We start from the raw sequence: 18,567 nt of genomic DNA, 5'->3' as shown, positions 1-18,567 counted from the left end.
AAATAAACATTAAAAAAAAAAGTATACACTAAGGAAACTGTGTTAAAAATACTTGAATTCATTCTTTTTGGTGTGTGGCTATATTATTTAAAAATATTTTTTTTTCAACGTTTTTTTATTTATTTTTGGGACAGAGAGAGACAGAGCATGAACGGGGGAGGGGCAGAGAGAGAGGGAGACACAGAATCGGAAACAGGCTCCAGGCTCCGAGCCATCAGCCCAGAGCCTGACGCGGGGCTTGAACTCACGGACCGCAAGATCGTGACCTGGCTGAAGTCGGACGCTTAACCGACTGCGCCACCCAGGCGCCCCTAAAAATATTTTTTTAATGTTTATTTATTTTTGGGAGAGAGACAGAGACAGAGCATGTGCAGGGGAGGGGCAGAGAGAGAGGGAGACACAGAATCTGAGGCAGGCTCCAGGCTCAGCACAGAGGCTGAAGTGGGGCTTGAACTTATGAACTGCAAGATCATGACCTGAGTGGTCAGACACTTAACTGACTGAACCACCCAGGCGCCCCTAATTTGATATGCAGTTAGTTTCATTTACTTTTGTTTGCATTCAATATTAAGTTTTTTCCCATTTTAATTAAAAAAAAGTAAGTTTATTTATTTTGAGAGAGTGTGTGTGCATATGAATGGGGGAGGGGCAGAGAGAGAGGGAGAGAGAGAGAATCACAAGCAGGCTCCATGCTGTCAGCACAGAGCCAGATGTGGGGCTCCATCCTACGACCCTGGGATCATGACCTGAGCCGAAATCAAGAGTCAGACACTCAACTGACTGAGCCACCTAAGTACTTCAAAAGTTAAAACTCTATGAAAAGTTATACTCATCTCATCCCTATCTCTTCTACCTGATATAGATCAATGTTTTCATTAGCTTCTGGTTTAGCCTTCATGTTTTGTTTCATTTTTCAAAAATATGCACAGAAGTGTGAATCTGAAGATGGTCAGAACTGCTATGAAATGGCTGGTCTGAGAAAGGTCACTTTCTGTCTTGATAATTTCTTTATCACAGTTATATAGGATTAAATAAAAGTTTATACTCTAACAAATTATAAGCAAATCTGGCACATTTTTCAAATCCACAATAAAAATGAACATCAGCCGGGCCCACCTGGGGTACTGAAGGTGGCCCTGAGAGATTCAGGGTCATGTCTGCTTAAATAATAAGCCTTACTCTTAGCATGAATGAAGATTTAGAAGGCATCAGTAACTCTTCTTATTTTATGAATTTTGCAACTCACTGAGTTATAGAACAGAGCCAGTGGTGATTGGAAATCACTGTGTTCCCTAAAGGTGATTAATCTGAAGTTGGGGGGCACCACAGGTGGTGCATCAGTCACAAACATCTTCCATGAAGATAACCAAGTTGAAAGGTCCCTGGAGAGGAAACTTCTTGGCTCGCCAAGGACTTCAAGCAGCTTGATTGTAGCCATTTGTGCCCCCTTCTCGTTACTGAAGGCTATAGCAGCCAAATGTGTTTAAGGAAAACCTGAGCACTGGCCTGTATTCCCTTCTCTGGGATTAAAGAGAAACAACATCATGTCTTCTGAGGCCATTACTCTAAAACCTTTAAAGAGGAAGCAGCAATTTTTCTACCATCTGAGAATAAAAGGGGGAGGGGAATAAAACCAAGAATCTATGTACCAAGTCCATAATACTTTATGAGCACCAATGTCAAAGGCCTTTCCACAAAGATGGAAAAACTAATGAGTGGCCAGCACCCATCACTAGAAGGAGCTAATCAGCCTGAATAGCACATCAGACTGATAATGGTCAGGGAAATCTAAAATGTGCAGGTATCATTAAAGATGATCCAGTACTCAAAACAATGTCCTACTACACTGCCTGTTGGTCTGGGGAGAACAATGCATCTGGTTTGTACATTCTTATCCCTTGACGTTTTTAAATGTTTTTTTTAAATGTTTATTTATTTATTTTGAGAGACAGAAAGAAAGCATGCATGCATGTGCGCAAGCAGGGGAGGGGCAGAGAGAGTGAGGGAGAAAGACAATTTTTGCGCTGACAGTGCAGAACCTGATGTGGGGCTCGATCTCACAAACCTTTAGATCATGACCTGAGCTAAAATCAAGAGTTGGATACTTAATCAACTGAGCCACCCAGCCAAATCTTGATGGTTTTTAACAAAGAAGTTTATTTCTAAATTTTTTATTTCTAATTTTTAGTTCTTGCTCTTCTCATCAGGAAGATACGCCAAACAAAAATACAACTACTCTCAGTTTTAGCTGTTTATCTTTTCTGTGGATGGAATTAATTTCTCCAAAGTTTTGGTATGCAAAAGTATTCTACTGCTTAAGAGAAAATGAAAATCAAGAAAATGTTAAATCATTAGAGCATGCTGAGTTTTTAAGTGTTATGATAACAATGGGCATTCCTTCACCCTGGCAATCTCTTTCCATCAGATAAATAATCTTGAATTGAAACAGCTGGTTAAAATCCCTGCTGATTGTTTCCAGGGCTCACTGCATTGGGTCCCTTTGTCTTTTGGTGGCCCAGCTGGCTCCCTTCTGTTCTCCTCTGGGACACGATTCTTTAATCTGTGTTTGGTGAAACTTGTCTGTGTGAGTCTTTACTACTGTGCAGTTTGAATGCAGCATTAGAACTGTACAAGAACAGCATTCTGAACACACAGATACAACTTCAGAGTCCTGAATGACTGGCAGACACACCTAATACACATACATTTAAGGCTTCTACTTGTAGCCAAAGTAGATTTCTGAAATATGGGTTTAATGACCAAATAAGATTTTGCCAAGAGGACTGCCAAATCTCAAATATTGTTTCTATGTCTTCCTTTTAGAACAGATTTCAACTTACAGTTCAATTCCACAAAATTTTACAAAAAATTCAGTTCAACAAATATTAAGTGTCTGCTGTGCCATCCGTAAACAGAGATGTTCCCTGAATATTTTACTTTCTAGTTGTGGAGAAAGAACACTAATAAACACACAGCCATGACACGGTATTGAGTTCCACGGCTGGAGCACCACAGGGTGCAGATGAGCACTGAGTGCATGAGCTGTGGAAGAAAAGCTGGGTAAGAATGTGTCCTGAAAGCCAAAGGAACTGCAGTGTTTAAAGGAAGAAATGGAGGTCAACTGTGCTGGCCTGAAAAGGTCATTGGTAACATTGGTGAGTCCTAAAAGGGTGAGGGTGGGAAGTGGAGGCAAGTTTTCAGGGCATTGAGGATTGAGTGGGGAGATGAGGAAATGAGATGACAATGGACGACTCTTTTTTTTTTTTTTTTTAATTTTTTAATGTTTATTTACTTTTGAGAGAGAGAGAGAGCATGAGTGGGAGAAGGCATAGAGAGAGGGAGAGAGAGAATCTCAAGAAGGCTCCACGCTGTCATGTAGGGTTTGAATCCACGAACTGTGAAATCATGACTTGAGCCAAAATCAAGAGTTGGAGGCTCAACCTACTGAGCCACCCAGGTGTCTCTGATTTTAAAAATTCTTTTTGTGTGTGTGTGTGTGTGTCATTCTTTTTTTTTTATTATATGAAATTTATTGTCAAATTAGTTTCCATACAACACCCAGTGCTCATCCCAAAAGATGTCCTCTTCAATGCCCGTCACCTACCCTCCCCTCCCTCCCACCCCCAATCAATTGTTTATTTATTTTTGAGAGAGAGAGAGAGAGAGACAGAGCATGGGCAGGGAAGGAACAGAGAGAGAGGGAGACACAGAATCTGAAGCAGGTTCCAGGCTTTGAGCTGTCAGCACAGAGCCCAATGTGGGGCTCGAACTCACAAACTGTGAGATCATGACCTAAGCCGAAGTCAGACACTCTACCAAGTGAGCCACCCAGGCGCCCAATGGATGACTCTCTTAACAACTTGGGCAGCTAACTAGAGGAGGGTGAGCTGGAGGGTTAGGTGGGATTAACAGAGGCTCATTTTGTCTTTGAGAGAGTGGGGGCAGGTTTAAATGGATGAAATGAACCCTAGGAAAGAAAGAAGTTGAAGGTGGCAATAAGTGAAGAGGTAATCAATTGTGTGAAGCCCATGAGAATGAGGAGGGATGCATCTAAAATCAGGCTTAAGTAGAGCTCTTTCACTGATAGGAGGTAAGGGGAAAAGATAGGTGTGTATGCAGTTAGGTTTCTAGATCTGGAAGCAGGAAGTTCTAATTTTTATTATTTTTTTTTAACATTTATTTTTAAGAGACAGAGAAAGATAGAGCATAAGCAGGGTGCGGCAGAGAGCAAGGGAGACAGAATCCTAAGTAGGCTACAGGCTCTGAGCTATCAGCACAGAGCCCAATGAGGGGCTCAAACTCATGAACTGTGAGATCATGACCTGAACCGAAGTTGGCCACCCAGGCACCCCTGGAAGCAGGAAGTTTTTATCCAAAGTTTTCTTCTTTTGGGGTTGGGGAAGGGAGAAGTACATGGCATGGTCATATGCTAAGAGAGAAGGATGAAGACATAAGGGTTGGTGAAACAGCATCTATAATAGTCAGCCCTGTGAAGAATGGGAGAGAGATCCAACTAGAGAACCAAAGTATATGATGATATCAGTTGGAAGTGTTGACTTTTTTCCCCCTATAGTATCTAACATTGTGAATATGTAGGAAGAAATTTTGTGGACTGACACTGGGGATATTGGAATGCTGATTCCAGGATCCAGCAGGAACTGGGATGTGACTTGGGAACAGGCAGTTGAAGAGGACTGGGAATGAAGAGCTTAAGGTACAGAGAAGCTAGGATACTGGATGTATAGACAGTACCTCCAGATGATGGTGGGTTGGGAGGTGGAGCCTGTGAGCCAGGTGCCAACATCTTTTATAAACCAGGGTTGGGCACTGGGCAGCTAACTACTTGGTTGGAAATTGGTTTTAAGAATGTTAGCTTTAGGGGTGCCTAGGTGGCTCAGTCAGTTAAGCATCTGACTTCAGTTCAGGTCATGATCTCATGGCCTGTGGGTTTGAGCCCCACATGGGGCTCTGTGCTGACAGCTCAGAGCCTGGAGCCTGCTTCAGATTCTGTGTCTCCCCCTCTCTCTGCCCCTCTCCAACTTGAGCCTCTTTCTCTCTCTGTCAAAAATAAATAAAACATTTAAAAATTTTTGAAAAAAAAGAATGTTAACTTTAAGGGGGTACCTGGGTGGCTCAGTCAGTTAAGCGTCTGACCTCACCATTTGTGAGTTTGAGTCCCACATCAGGCTCTATGCTGTCAGCAGAGCTTCAGATCCTTTGTCCTTCTCTCTCTGCCCCTCCTCTCTCTGCCCTCTCTCTCCCTCTCAAAAAAACCAAACCAAAACAAACAAACAAAAAAAAACCTTAAAAAAAATAATGTTAACTTTAGGTACTTGATTCCCTGCTGCCTGTCACTGCCCAATAAATAGTTTTTTAAAATTTTAGGTGACTGACAAGGTGGTATGAAGTTGATGAGACCAAGAATATCTATTTAGAAAGCAAAAATGCCTTCCACTATCTCTTCACTCCCCTTCCTAATCTCTACCCTTTCCTTAAGATCTCCTTGCCTCCATATGGACAGAATAAGCTACTTTACATATCAGAGACAGAAAGGTTTCTCTGTTTCTTTTATAATCAGGCATGTGTTGAGGCATCAAATTTGTGTCAATTCCCTGAGCATGATAAAACTTCCTTGCCTGGAAGCTGCCAGATCTGCTCTCATTCACTGCTCTCATTCACTGAGACCACCACAGACACCATTTTTTTTTTTTTAATTTTTTTTTTTTCAACGTTTATTTATTTTTGGGACAGAGAGAGACAGAGCATGAACGGGGGAGGGGCAGAGAGAGAGGGAGACACAGAATCGGAAATAGGCTCCAGGCTCTGAGCCATCAGCCCAGAGCCCGACATGGGGCTCGAACTCACGGACTGCGAGATCGTGACCTGGCTGAAGTCGGACGCTTAACCGACTGCGCCACCCAGGCGCCCCAACACCATTTTAAAAGCAGGGAGGAACAAAATATTTACGGTCACTAATATTTCCTGTTGTCATCCCAATCACCTTGAATTGAAAGTGGCTTGCATTTTGATCACACTGATACCCTAGTATTCCAAGTTATAGAATTTGGGGTCTCCTTAGAATTAAAAGAATTATGCTCCCACATCAAAAAATTTTTAAATGACATTACAACAGAAGTATTTCCTATAGTCTAAAAATTCCTTATGCTGCTTCTCCATTGATCATTCCAGCAGTTACAATCCATTTTGGTCAAACTTAAAAATGTTTAACCCCTTTAATTTCTTTTTTTGCCTTCCAATTCTTTCCATGTTTTCTTTCTTTTTCTTTTTTCCTATCTGCCTCCCTTCCATAATTAGAATGTGAGTTGAGGTATCACATGCTTTGCTTTAGAGCTGAGTCTGCAACGATGTGATGGTTTCTATTTTCACCTTTTTCTTTCACCCACACAAGGACTGCCAAGGATGTGGCCTTTCTGCATGCCCTGGCTGCTTCTCCCTGCCTGATGCTTTTCCTGGCCGACTAGCTGCTGAAATGCTTCCTTTAGGGAAAGGCAAATAGAACCAGAAAACAGAGCACTTGGACACTGTTTTCCCCTCTGTCTATCCCTCCCCTCTCTCCCTCCAGCCCTTCATTCAAACATTAGTTGGGCAGTTACTTGCACCTGGCTGGAGAGAGGCACAAGTGAGGCACAGGCCTGCAGAAATGAAAAAGCAGTTCTTGTCCCCAAGGCACTGCCCTCTGTGACCTTAGGCAAATGAAGCTCTTCTTGACTCATATGGTGAAACATGAGGAAACTGAACAAGATGATTTCTTGAGAATCCTTTCTGTTTTCATAGCTCTGATGTTTGAGTTGTTTTAATGGATAATAGTTGTTTTAGTAGTGCTTACTACTCTGCTGTGGACAATTTCTCTTTATACCTTAAATGTGCTTGCTCTCGTACAATCAGTTGTTATATGTTCCAAGAATATGAAGGTATTTAAATAGTAAAGAACATATATGCTGGTGCCATCATGATATGGAATACTACATATTCATTAACAATGATGTTTACAAAAGCTTTTAATGATACAGAAAAATGTCATACTAAAATGTAAGGTGAAAAAACAGACAGAGGTAGAGAAGAAAGCCTGAAACACTAGGTATTAAGTCATTTGTTAACACCCAGATTGTAATACTAGTTATCCTTGAATAGTGGGATTATAAATGTTTAAAATTTCCTACTTTGATTCTTCTATTTTTAAAAAATAAAGAATGCAACTATTTTTTATAATAAAATGAACAAAGTTATTTTTAAATATATAGAAGTGATTGCTTTTGCAGCATAAAATTAAGTATGTATTCCAAAGCCAGATATGAATAATTTTAAAAATATGCTTTGCTTTGAATTTTCCACATTTGTCCATAACATTGGTTTTTCCAGATTCCAAGCTTATGTAATTGGTCAAATTCTGGTACCTTGCTGAGGTGTTATAGTCTTGAAATTCTCACTTTAAAAATCTGAGGACACTGAGAAGGGAAAAGGAAGGACCTATACAATTTCATCTCAAAAATGCAAGGTTTTATTTAGGGTCTTACATTTATTAAGAAAGGTGAAAATACAGGTCACCAAGAGGCTATTTTAGGAAAAGCCTCTGCAGAGAGCACAATTGCTGACCATGGGTGATTTCACCACTTGAAACAGGTGCTATGATGTGTTTGCTCAAGCATGATTTCAGATATCAGATCACAAACTCAGGAAGGCCACAAAGCCCAACTGGTACAAATAAAAGACATATAAGAGAAGGCATTCCCTCCATGGTAAGGAAGTGAAAAATCCATGAAAAAAAAAAAAATCTGGTGACTGCTTGCTATGACTATAACCCATCCATTTCCCACAATAGGAGCAGAAAGTAGTGCAGAAACGGTGAGTAGCTGAGGGGGCCTAGAACTCACTCTGGTTTCTGGCAGAGGTGTAAGAGAAGGCGTTTGACCTTCTCTGGCTAATCACCTATAAGTCAATATTTCCAACAGGTCATTTTGTAACTTGTCATTCAGAATTTTAGAGGCTGCAAAAACTATCACACTGTTGACCAGGCACTTGGGCCTCCAGAAGGCATGGAAAGTCACATGTAGAGTGTCAGTCACATGTAAAGAGGGGAAAATCTATTGTCATTCAGCTCGTTTAGCCCATGGATCTAACACTGAAAGATTTCTTATAGAGTGTGTTACTCAAAGAGTGGTCCTCCCACCAACAGCACTGGCATCCCCTGGGAGCACATTAGAAATGTTGAATCTGAAATAAGTCCGTCAGAGAAAGACAAATACCATACAGTCATACTTACATGTGGTATCTAAAAAACAAAACAAATAAGCAAACAAAAAACAACAACAAAAAGAAGCTCATAGATACTGAGAGGAAATTGGTGGTTGCTGGATGGGGTAGTGGGGAACAGGTGAAGGTTGTCAAAAGGTACAAACTTCCAGCTGTAAAATAGATAAATCCCAGGCATGTAATGTACAGCATGGTGACTATAGTTAATAATACTATATTGCATGTTTTAAAGTTGCTAAGAGAGTAAATTTTAAAAGTCCTCCTCCCAAGGAAAGAAAAAGAACAAATTTCTGCAAGGATGTATGGTAACAGATGTTAACTAGACTTACTGTGGTGATCATTTCACAATATATACAATTATCGAATCATTATGTTGTACACCTGAAACTAATACAAAGTTATATGTCAACTATACCTCAGTTGAAAAAAAAGAAATGAGCCCATCCAGAACCACTAAGAGGAATCTGCATTTTAATAAGATCCCCAGGTGATCTATATGAATACTAAAGTTTAAAGAGCACTGTATCATAGGCGTGAAACATAATAAACTACATTTTAATTTCCTGAATTTTTCTTCTTCTTACTTTTTTTCAACTATATTGAAAATCAAATTTTATTACTATGGCTAAAGATTCATCCTCCAGGTAAAATCTGCATGTGTATGTGTGTATGTATGTATGTGTTTCTCTCAGCTAAGGTACTCAGAAGCTTATAAAGATGACATTTATAATTTCCTTTTCAAACCTAGCTTACAAAGGCAAGCATTTTTTAGCTGCCCCAGTTTTCCGAATTATTTATTGCATCTTCTAATTCTAGGCAAATTTTATATTTGGAAGGGATACTATTTACCACAGACTTCTAAAATCTTTCCTTCCTATCTTTTTTCCATTTTCTGAGAAAAATATTTTTTCTTCCCTACTCATTCTCTTAAAGTCATTAGAAGAAATTCTAACTTTGTAGTTGTTTAAGGAGGTGTTATCATTGTTGACATGGGGGAATGGTGATCTGGTTTCCAGTTTGAAAATGTGCTGGAAGTGTGCTAAATATCTAAGAAGCCACCCATCCATGCCACAGAAGGGGCTCAGGTGGCATAGACCCCAGTTCCCCATGCAGGGTTATCCTTTGAGAAAATTTCTCTTCATAAATGAACGACCAGTTTCTAGTCCACCAATTACATCATGGACTTAACAGTATCAGGCAAACATGCACATAAATTTACCCTTGACCTAGGAGGGAAAAGGGTCAGAGTACTTTTGAGGTAAAACTTGAAGATAAATTTAAAATAATGTTTAAAGTGCTCTTATCATTTGTATTACTGTAAAAAAAAAGGATGGAATGTTCTATAAACATTTGGATTAAGCAAAAGCAAGAGGCAGAGGGAATCGAAGTGTGGATCTTCATAGGGTGTTCTTTGAAAGTTCAATCTCACCTGATTGTCGAATCCGTTGAAGAGTTTGCTGGACCAGAACCTCCGATCTTGGGACAATGATGATGAAGTCCACTTTGCTGAAGTGGCCGAGGTCCAGGCTCTGGCTGCCGCTGTCTGCTATAGCACACACCTGGGATAAGAGTTTTCTGGCAACCGTTAGCTGTGGTTGATAAATTTGGAAGGTTTCAATATCTAAATCTAAAATAAAAAAGTCATAAGAACAAGATTAATTCACTTCTGTTGATGGCCACTATGAATCCATACAGGGGACACACAACACACATACATGGTAAAGTAATGCTCTCTACCAAGCATTCTCACTGTCTAGTCTCACTCTCTGTTGAGTTTTAATAGGTTTGCTTATTTTCCCTGAAAACCTGGCTGAAAGGATGTGTCCAAGAGTGAATGTGGTAACTGTACAAATGTATTCTTTTAAAATCAACTGATTGTCTCACAAATCACTACTCAACACCCCTCCCCCACCCAGAAATGTAGGGACAGACTACACTCTCTCAGCGAGAGCCGGGACTCTTCTCTGGAGCGGAGAAGCAAGAGTTTCCAGTTTTCTTGCGCACTATCAGCAGGTCAGGTGCCCAAGCCCAGACCTCGTTCAGGGAAGGAGGTGATGCTGTAACCATAATAATGCTGAGTTCCTTTGAACTTTTCTGGATGGCACCACAGTACACATTTCCTCTCCAAGTCAGTTGCAACATGATTTGAAATTCTCCTCCCTGGGGAATGCATGACACAGGTCAAGAGATACTACCTTCACCTCTCTTCCCACTTGACTTGCCAGTGTTTGTGACCTGGCAATTGTAGGTGGTTGTGGTGAACTTCAATGCTGACGCCTGTACTATCTGAAGAGACCTGACTCATGACATGGCCAGCTGGCCACTCAAGAGGTGACGTATTAGAAAAACATTGCCCAAACACTCTAAACATGCCAGTAGCTTTTTATTACAAGTTACAACCAAGCAATCTCATACGTGCATGCATGCACAAACAAAGAACTCAAGCAGGCAACATTTAATACTTCTTTACGAGGCTGCTTTTTATTGGGAACACATGTGGAAGTCTCACTGAAACACACAAGGGCCCAATTAACCTGCACTAATTAATGTTTTCTCAAACCAAACTACAGTGCGGCCAAGGCAAAGACAGTAGTCACAGTACCCTAGCCACATGGAACCCTGAGAGTGAGTGGAGATTTATACAGGTGGCTGAGAGAACCCACTAGAAAAGCCCAAAGCTGCAAACTTACAATAACAGAATGGTTTTTGACCCACAAAGATTACCAATCAAAATAAATCTGTCTTTTGACAAGCTATTATTTCTTTTTTTTTTTTTTTAATTTTTTTTTCAACGTTTTTTATTTATTTTTGGGACAGAGAGAGACAGAACATGAACGGGGGAGGGGCAGAGAGAGAGGGAGACACAGAATAGGAAACAGGCTCCAGGTTCTGAGCCATCAGCCCAGAGCCTGACACGGGGCTCGAACTCACGGACCGCAAGATCGTGACCTGGCTGAAGTCGGACGCTTAACCGACTACGCCACCCAGGCGCCCCAGACAAGCTATTATTTCTTTAATGTCATAGGTTAAATAGATGGGGACTAGCACAGATGATAGCATAACTTTGTAGAATTCAACCTAGTAAATTTTGAAGTTTGAGGAAATCTAAAAATATCTTTAAGCAATGTTTCTTAAGCAGGGAATTGAGGATATGAACATGGAAATCTGTTAAGTACTTTAAGAGCTTTTAAATTCTAACTTTGTTAATAATTCAAAAACTATGAACATATTTTAGATCATCTGGGTGATCATTTTCTTACCAAATAACACGCAGAAGTAAGTAACTTTTATTGTGTGTGTTTGAATTTGTTTGTGTGACTGAGCCGATGCCAAGCCATGCTGCTTTTATTGCTGAGGCAATCCTAATATATAAATTATACATTCCTATCAAGTGAAGGCCAGAAGGCTGTCAGCAGCAGCTCTATGGTTCTGTTTCACGTCTACCCTTTGTCCTATCTTTTTTATCTCGGTTCTCTCCTATGTTGTCCTTGTCAAATAGGGAATTGGGAAAGGAATCTGAACATAAAGGAATCCAATTGAATGATGGAGCTCCTCAGTCCTGGTCCCACCATCCTCTCTTATGTCCTGGAGGCTTGCAGGGAAGATGGTGTGTTGGTATTGCTGAGCTATCTGCCAGGAACGCCTTGCAATCACTGAAATTATGTGTGTTTTACGTGTCAGAGAGTAAATGAAGGGGGTGGAGAGCCAGGAGTCCTGCACGGACTGCATTCCACACTCAAGCAGTTCTTTGTAAGCCTCAGATAACACTGAAAGCTCTCTGGGCATAGCTGGTGGAGCTAAGGAAAGTACCCCATGGACCCCAGAATTTTTCGAGGGAAAAAAAGAGAGAGTCTGCATATAATAAAGTCTTTGATTTTAATTCTAGAAGACATTTACTAAGGACAAGGTGCTTGATCCAGGCCCCATAGTAAGACATTTTTAATTTGGACCCTATTTATCATGTAGACAATGAGGAAAAGCCTGTTATAGTCTGTGACTCTAAGACAAGACCTCAAAAATCCTCAGAATGACTTAGCTTCTATTTCCTCCTTTTGGTCTGAGGTGACGTTACCCAGGTTTTGCGTGGGAATCATAGCGGCAGCCTCCTGAGCTGACACACATTCGTGAAGGTCTCCGTTGAAGGGCGTAACCACACTCTCTCCTCTTCTTTGTTGCATTTTGTCTAGAAGCTTGTCCAGGTCATCGCCTATTACACAATAAAGCGGAGATAAGAAGATTACAAGGAATGATACATTTCTATCAGTCTCCAAATTGGGCACCTAAGCTGGGTTCTCATCAAGATTTGTCAGTCAGCCAGCTTTTCCTGTCTGGGTTTACTCAGCCAGCTTTTTATGTCTGAGTTTACACTTGGCCATGCCTGTAGAGTATCTCTATAGCCAGAGCTACTCTCATTTGTATTGTGCTTACAATTTGTATGCTTTCACATGGCATATCTCTCTTGACCTCCATAATACTCAAAGCGGGCAGGATGGGATCATTCTATCTCCATTTGACATATTAGAAAACAGATCTGGGGAGGCAGAATCTCTCCCAAGGTCACATCACTAAATAGTGGCTGAGCGGAGGCCCTCCATATTAGTGCCTGCATGCCTTCCTCTGGACCCCTTGTTGTGTCAGTAACAAAATACTGAGGATAAACCATTCCGAATGAGGGAAGGTCGGCTGGCAAGTTCAAGCTCCACGCTCATCTCCTTGACAGGCTAAGATTTAAATTCAGAAAATCACATAGTTAGGGGCTGTCAGTGTTGCTGAATCCTACAACCACTCACCTAGTGATGTGGTTTTGAAATGCGATGCCAGGAAACTGACCTTTCCTGTGATGAGCTCATAACTAATTTCTTTCAAAAACTCACTTGTGGTGAGCATACTCTCTGCCAGAGCTCTGGACTGATGCTGACCTGCAGAACAGAGGGAGAGGAGGTGATGCATCCGTGAACAAATACTCACTAAAATATGATTTATAATAGCAAAAATTGGAAACAACTGAAGTAAGTAACTACAGAGACTTGGTTAAGGAAATTAGGGCACATAGAAAGATGGACAATTACTCAGCATTTAAAATGACAATTTTAAACAGAAAATGTTTATAATAAAATGTTAGATGATCAAGGGCAAAAATGATATACCTTATGTTTGTAACCTAAGTGAAAACATACTGTACATGTGTTTAAAGACTAGGGGAGAATGTGAAAAACCTTTAAGAACTGTGTTTGCATGGCTATTATGAATATCTGTATGAAAAATGTAAGTTTAAGACGTTTAATTGTTTTCTCAAATGAAAATTAAAAAAAATAATGTATTATACTTTCTGAAAGAGATTTATGTCATATGTCATAGAGAGATGGGCAGGCAGGTTTTGCCAAAGTGAGGGCGCTTGGCTTCTTTAGTAGGAACAGGTGAGAGCCTTTCACTAGAGAGAAAAAAAGCAAATTTAATTCAGATGGCTGGCTACTCATGATGGTGCCTGACAGAAAATTGCACAAAGAACAAAAACACATTTTGTAATGTACCAACCTCCTGAACCTTTTCTTTAGAGTCAATGTTACAACATAAGTATCCTCTTTAGTGAGGAGGTGAATATATGAGCTAAGTTCCTGCCAAATTTGATTAACTGGCTTAGGCCACCTGTGGCAATGGCTTTATCACATGCTAGAGTGGTAACATTTCCAAAACCTTTTAAGAACAGAAGTTACTTGAGACAAGGGTATCTATTACTAGGGTATGCTTTGAAATAATGTTCTCACAACCAGCTGACAGGGACACCAGTCAAACTAAGGGCTACAAAAATCTGATCTGAGGAGAAAAACAAAAGTTAAAATTAGGAGGAAGAACTCAAGTTGGAGCAATTAGAGATTAATTACATGGATGCTTGAACACCCAATAAATGGACAGATGATTGAATGAATAGATTAAAAAAAAAACCCTAAAAAAACATGACTCACCTAGTACTACCACACAAAATTCATTTCCTCTGATTTTCGATGCACAAATTGCCACGACATAATCTGGTAGTCTTTGATAGTGTCTCATTTCACTGAGAGTCCTCAACGTCTCTGAAATGCCCTCTGCCAAAGAGTTCTGGGTCACAATCACATGAACCAAGTCTTGAGATACGCTGGCAATTAGTCTAGCCAGCCAGGGGAGCTGTCCTGGAGACACAGGTGCACACTGAGCACCCATCTGCAGGGCTCTCTCTCTCAGAGTAAATTCTTGCATAGCTTTCAGCATGATTTGCTCAAATTCTTCCCTGAGAGGTATCTGATCAGGACCTAAATTGAAGAGAATTACAGCTAGAATTTTTTTTTTTTAATTTTTTTTTTCAACGTTTATTTTTATTTTTGGGACAGAGAGAGACAGAGCATGAACGGGGGAGGAGCAGAGAGAGAGGGAGACACAGAATCGGAAACAGGCTCCAGGCTCCGAGCCATCAGCCCAGAGCCTGATGCGGGGCTCGAACTCACGGACCGCGAGATCGTGACCTGGCTGAAGTCGGACGCTTAACCGACTGCGCCACCCAGGCGCCCCAATTACAGCTAGAATTTTAAAAATATCACGGCTAGAAAGGAGAGAAACACACACATATGTCCATGTGTGGTCCTTCCGGAGTATGGTCCTTCCACCATACTCCAACTGGGCAAATGGGCTCTTTTTCCTGTTGGGGCCGCAAGTATGGACCCCAACTAACCATTTTCCATTGTGAAATTACCTTCTCTCTGTCTCAATATTAAAAAAAGATGCAGACTTCTGTTTTCCTTTATGCTATTCATGATATTTTTAAAAGAGGATATACTGAGAGAGAGTATCAATTCCTTAGGGGGTTGTCCCTGAAGGTGGTATATTCGTTGACCTGTTAAACGTGGTGTTACAGACATGGTTAATGACTCAGGAGGGAAGAAGCTAAACTTTAGGTTTCACCCATTTCTCAATTTATTTATAGCTACTTTGAAAAACAGTTTAATGTATTGCATCTGTATCTATTCTAAGGAATACTGTCCTTAGGAAAATTAAGTTTAAGTGTTTTTTATTTTAGCTTATATTTAAGCAGCCACACACTTCCCCTAGATAGAGAATGTCACTGTCATATAGCTGTTCCCCCTGCATTCTGGATTGTTAAGAATGGTGTTTGGCCCTTTCCTCCAGCTGTGGTTATGATAGGCTAAATTTGTGTGGGTGACTGGCAGTCCCTGGAATGAGGGGTGTTTTGTTTCTCTGCTTCTCTTTAAAACTCAGCCAGTCTGTAGGACAAAGCAAGCAAGTCAATGTTTGGCATCCAAGTGACTCAGATGAATTCCTATGCTCACTACCTCTCTTCAGTGATTTCTTTTGCTGTGCAGACCTGAGATGTGAAAGTCAGGCTCCAGTAGACAGATACAGATCCCTCAGTGTCTGTGACCCGAGATCAAGCAATAGCCTCAGAATCCAGTATTAAAATCCCCTTGGGAAAGAATACAGGTTTAAGGGACTGCACTTCTATATGAGAAGAGGCACCTTGAATGAGTCAGAAATCTCTCCTTCCACTAATAGGGATTTAAGTTGCCTCCTAGGCCACCACCCATGTTCTCTGGGAAAGTAAGAAAATGAAGGTTTAGTAATATTTTAAGGATATGGAAAATTAAATCCTCACAGAGTTTTTTTAATGCTGTCCATGGAAAGAGGGCAAGAACACTGCAATGCATACATTATGTTAATGTTTCTTATGCCCTCCCCAATTGCTTACTATAGGGAGGTGGATGCCATCTTATCACCTGGGAACCACCAAAGCTTCTATCTTCATTTTGCTTTATCAAATTAGCATCATGATTAGTGGTCATTAGGTACATAGTAGGTGGTGAGCTCAAAGTGTATAGATTTGTATCAACTATACAAATGCACAGTACAAATGAGATGAAGGGAAGGTGGCTGTCTATTTAGAGCTTTCTTCCATCAGAATAAATGACAGCCCAAAAGCAAGTGGTTCTGTCTGCCATTCCCTACTGCCTCTCACAGACAGACCACCTGAAGGCTCAGAGGCCTGGTTCATAGGTGTGTCCATAAGATCCACTCCAAACCGTGATTGAGTAACATGTTCTATGAAGCAGTATAATTAATTTCAAATATAAAGGCATTCTGGGAAAATAAAATTATCAAACATGTTCATAGCATTCTCTACTGCCTTAAAATTCACTTTTACAGAGTTTCGAAGGAACTACTGTTAGGAATTGAGAAGTGAAAAATGTACCAAAGTTTAAATGAGGTAAAAGAGCAAAATGCCTTGCTTCCAATCACCTCCCATCATTTCCTCATCCTCAGCCTTTATGGCCAAATTGCAGGAGCCCTTTCTCCACTTCCCACAAGTTTGATAATAGTAATTTTTTCCCATCAACTGCTGGTCTCCAGCAACTCAGCCTAAGCATCAGTTCTGATGGCTTTTTTTTTTTTTTTTTTGATGGCTTTTCAGATAGAGCTACCTTAAGAAAAGACAAGGTTCCAACAGACTCAGAGCCTTCCAATAATCACTGGATTTGCTGATTTCATTATCTACTTCAAAAGGTTTTCAGACTGTGAAATAACAGATGGATTTTTTTTTTGAAGCGACTCTAGTGGAAAGACCTGTTCATTTTGAAGAATCTTGCTTTTCTCTTCTCTGTTACACCCACGTAGCTGAGCCATCAAAGTATTAGACCTGTTCTTCTAAAAGTTTGGATTAAAAAAAAAAAGTCTATCTATAATCTACAGTATATATGAAAATGTTCTTGCTGCCTTCTTCAAAACCTTGAAGGCAAAACAAACAAACAAAAACTCAAGGGAGTTTTTGAGAAGAAGAAGGGAGTTGTTGAGAATAGGTATCTTAACATGCAAAATTTAGATAAAAAAAAAAAAAGAAATAGCCAGTCATGTTGCACATTGAGAGATATATTAATTGGCTGCCAGTAAAACTCCAGAAAGAACTGATCTTGCAAGGCAGACAAGAGTTCTGATTGAATGGAGATTTTTCTTTTCCTTTTTTTTTAAGATAAGAGCTTTTATAGTAATTTGAGGGAAGCCATTTTGTCTTGACCATTTAGTTCATTTAATTAACTTGGACTTTGATAAATTGTTATTAAGATTGAAAAAAATGCTGTGCTGACTGGCTTGGCCTGCCAATAGAATTACTCTATGCAGGCTTGTTTTACTAATTCTGGATGCATTTGGAGGTCGCTCTTAGATCTTAGAACATAGCTAAAAGTCAGTGTATGTAGCAATTAAAATTATGACATCAAATGAGCTGCAGACAGAGGTGGTTTTTATAATTTTATTACCCACTAATCAACATGATTAGCAAGTCCTATGTTTACCATCAAAGTGATATCTGAAGCCTTCCACGTTTCAAAAGCCCATGTCAAAGCAGGCCTTCACTGTCAGGGTACCAACACTTACAGCCACAGGTGCTAGCTGATGCTCCAAAGACTGAATCCGGTTGGCTGAAGCTTTTGTTTTGTTTTTAGCATTGGTTAGCCCAGTATTTTTATTATTTAACACTTATATATTTTCAAACATTAAAATAATTCCTAAGAATGCAGATGGAAAATTTCTTCTATGTAATATTACATCTTGAACATTTTCCTAAGTAAATCAGTTGCTTGAAGTCCTGAGTGTATAATTAGGCTGCATATTAGATGACCTGCTGCAGTTTGCAAAATAAAGGACATTGCAATGTAAATGCTGCTGAGCCAGGACAGTATTGTCAGGACACCTGCACACACCCACTGTGGGCCTCTGGAGGATATACCAAAGAGAGGAAGTGAAGGGTTCATGACCTATGTATCTCCTTTACCCTACAACCTACAGAGCCTTCCAGGGAGGTCCACAGTTACTGCCTCAATGAAGGAAAACATGATGGGACTACATCAAAGGGGTGTAGCTGCAGAAGAAAAAAAAAATGGATGTAGGGGCAGTGGATAAACAAGATAAAAAGGCTAAGTGGAAAACTGTAAAATAATTGTCTAAGACAATGGCTACATTTTCAGTCCAGATGATAGGTGCATTTTTGGAAAGGTGGCTTGGACAGACTCCCCAAGGGAGGAGGGTAACCATGGCCATAGCCCTTTGAGGTTCTGCCTATACTAACTACTCTGGAGACCTTAGGACCATCATGAAACTGGACACTAGGTGGAGCAATTTATCTCTTCTAGGACACAAGCAAAGCCAGAGGGTAGGGAGGTTAGGCAAGAGAGAAGTGGGGAAAAAAACAGGCAAGTGGCAGAAAGGAGAAGAAAAGAAACAGGAGAAGAAAGGGAACAGTCATAGAGAGTGGGG

At 40.4% G+C, this 18,567-nt stretch overlaps 1 protein-coding gene across 13 annotated transcripts in view; it reads right to left on the bottom strand.

Moving 5' to 3' along the window:
• GREB1L (GREB1 like retinoic acid receptor coactivator) overlaps positions 1-18,567 on the bottom strand; it is a 290,524-nt gene that overhangs the window by 67,698 nt on the left and 204,259 nt on the right. For all 13 annotated transcript variants that reach the window (XM_086682583.1, XM_086682585.1, XM_086682580.1 and 10 more), the window contains 4 exons: positions 14,235-14,561; positions 13,062-13,190; positions 12,344-12,478; positions 9,701-9,898 (listed from right to left, as the gene is read on the bottom strand). In XM_086682583.1, the coding sequence (XP_086538709.1) occupies positions 9,701-9,898; positions 12,344-12,478; positions 13,062-13,190; positions 14,235-14,561 (789 nt within the window). The remainder of the gene's footprint in view (positions 1-9,700; positions 9,899-12,343; positions 12,479-13,061; positions 13,191-14,234; positions 14,562-18,567) is intronic.

This window comes from Puma concolor, chromosome D3 (assembly GCF_028749965.1).
Source record: "Puma concolor isolate L17-30 chromosome D3, mPumCon1.1.hap2, whole genome shotgun sequence".
Taxonomy (NCBI): Eukaryota; Metazoa; Chordata; class Mammalia; order Carnivora; family Felidae; genus Puma; species Puma concolor.
This window is presented reverse-complemented; position numbering and strand designations above follow the sequence as displayed.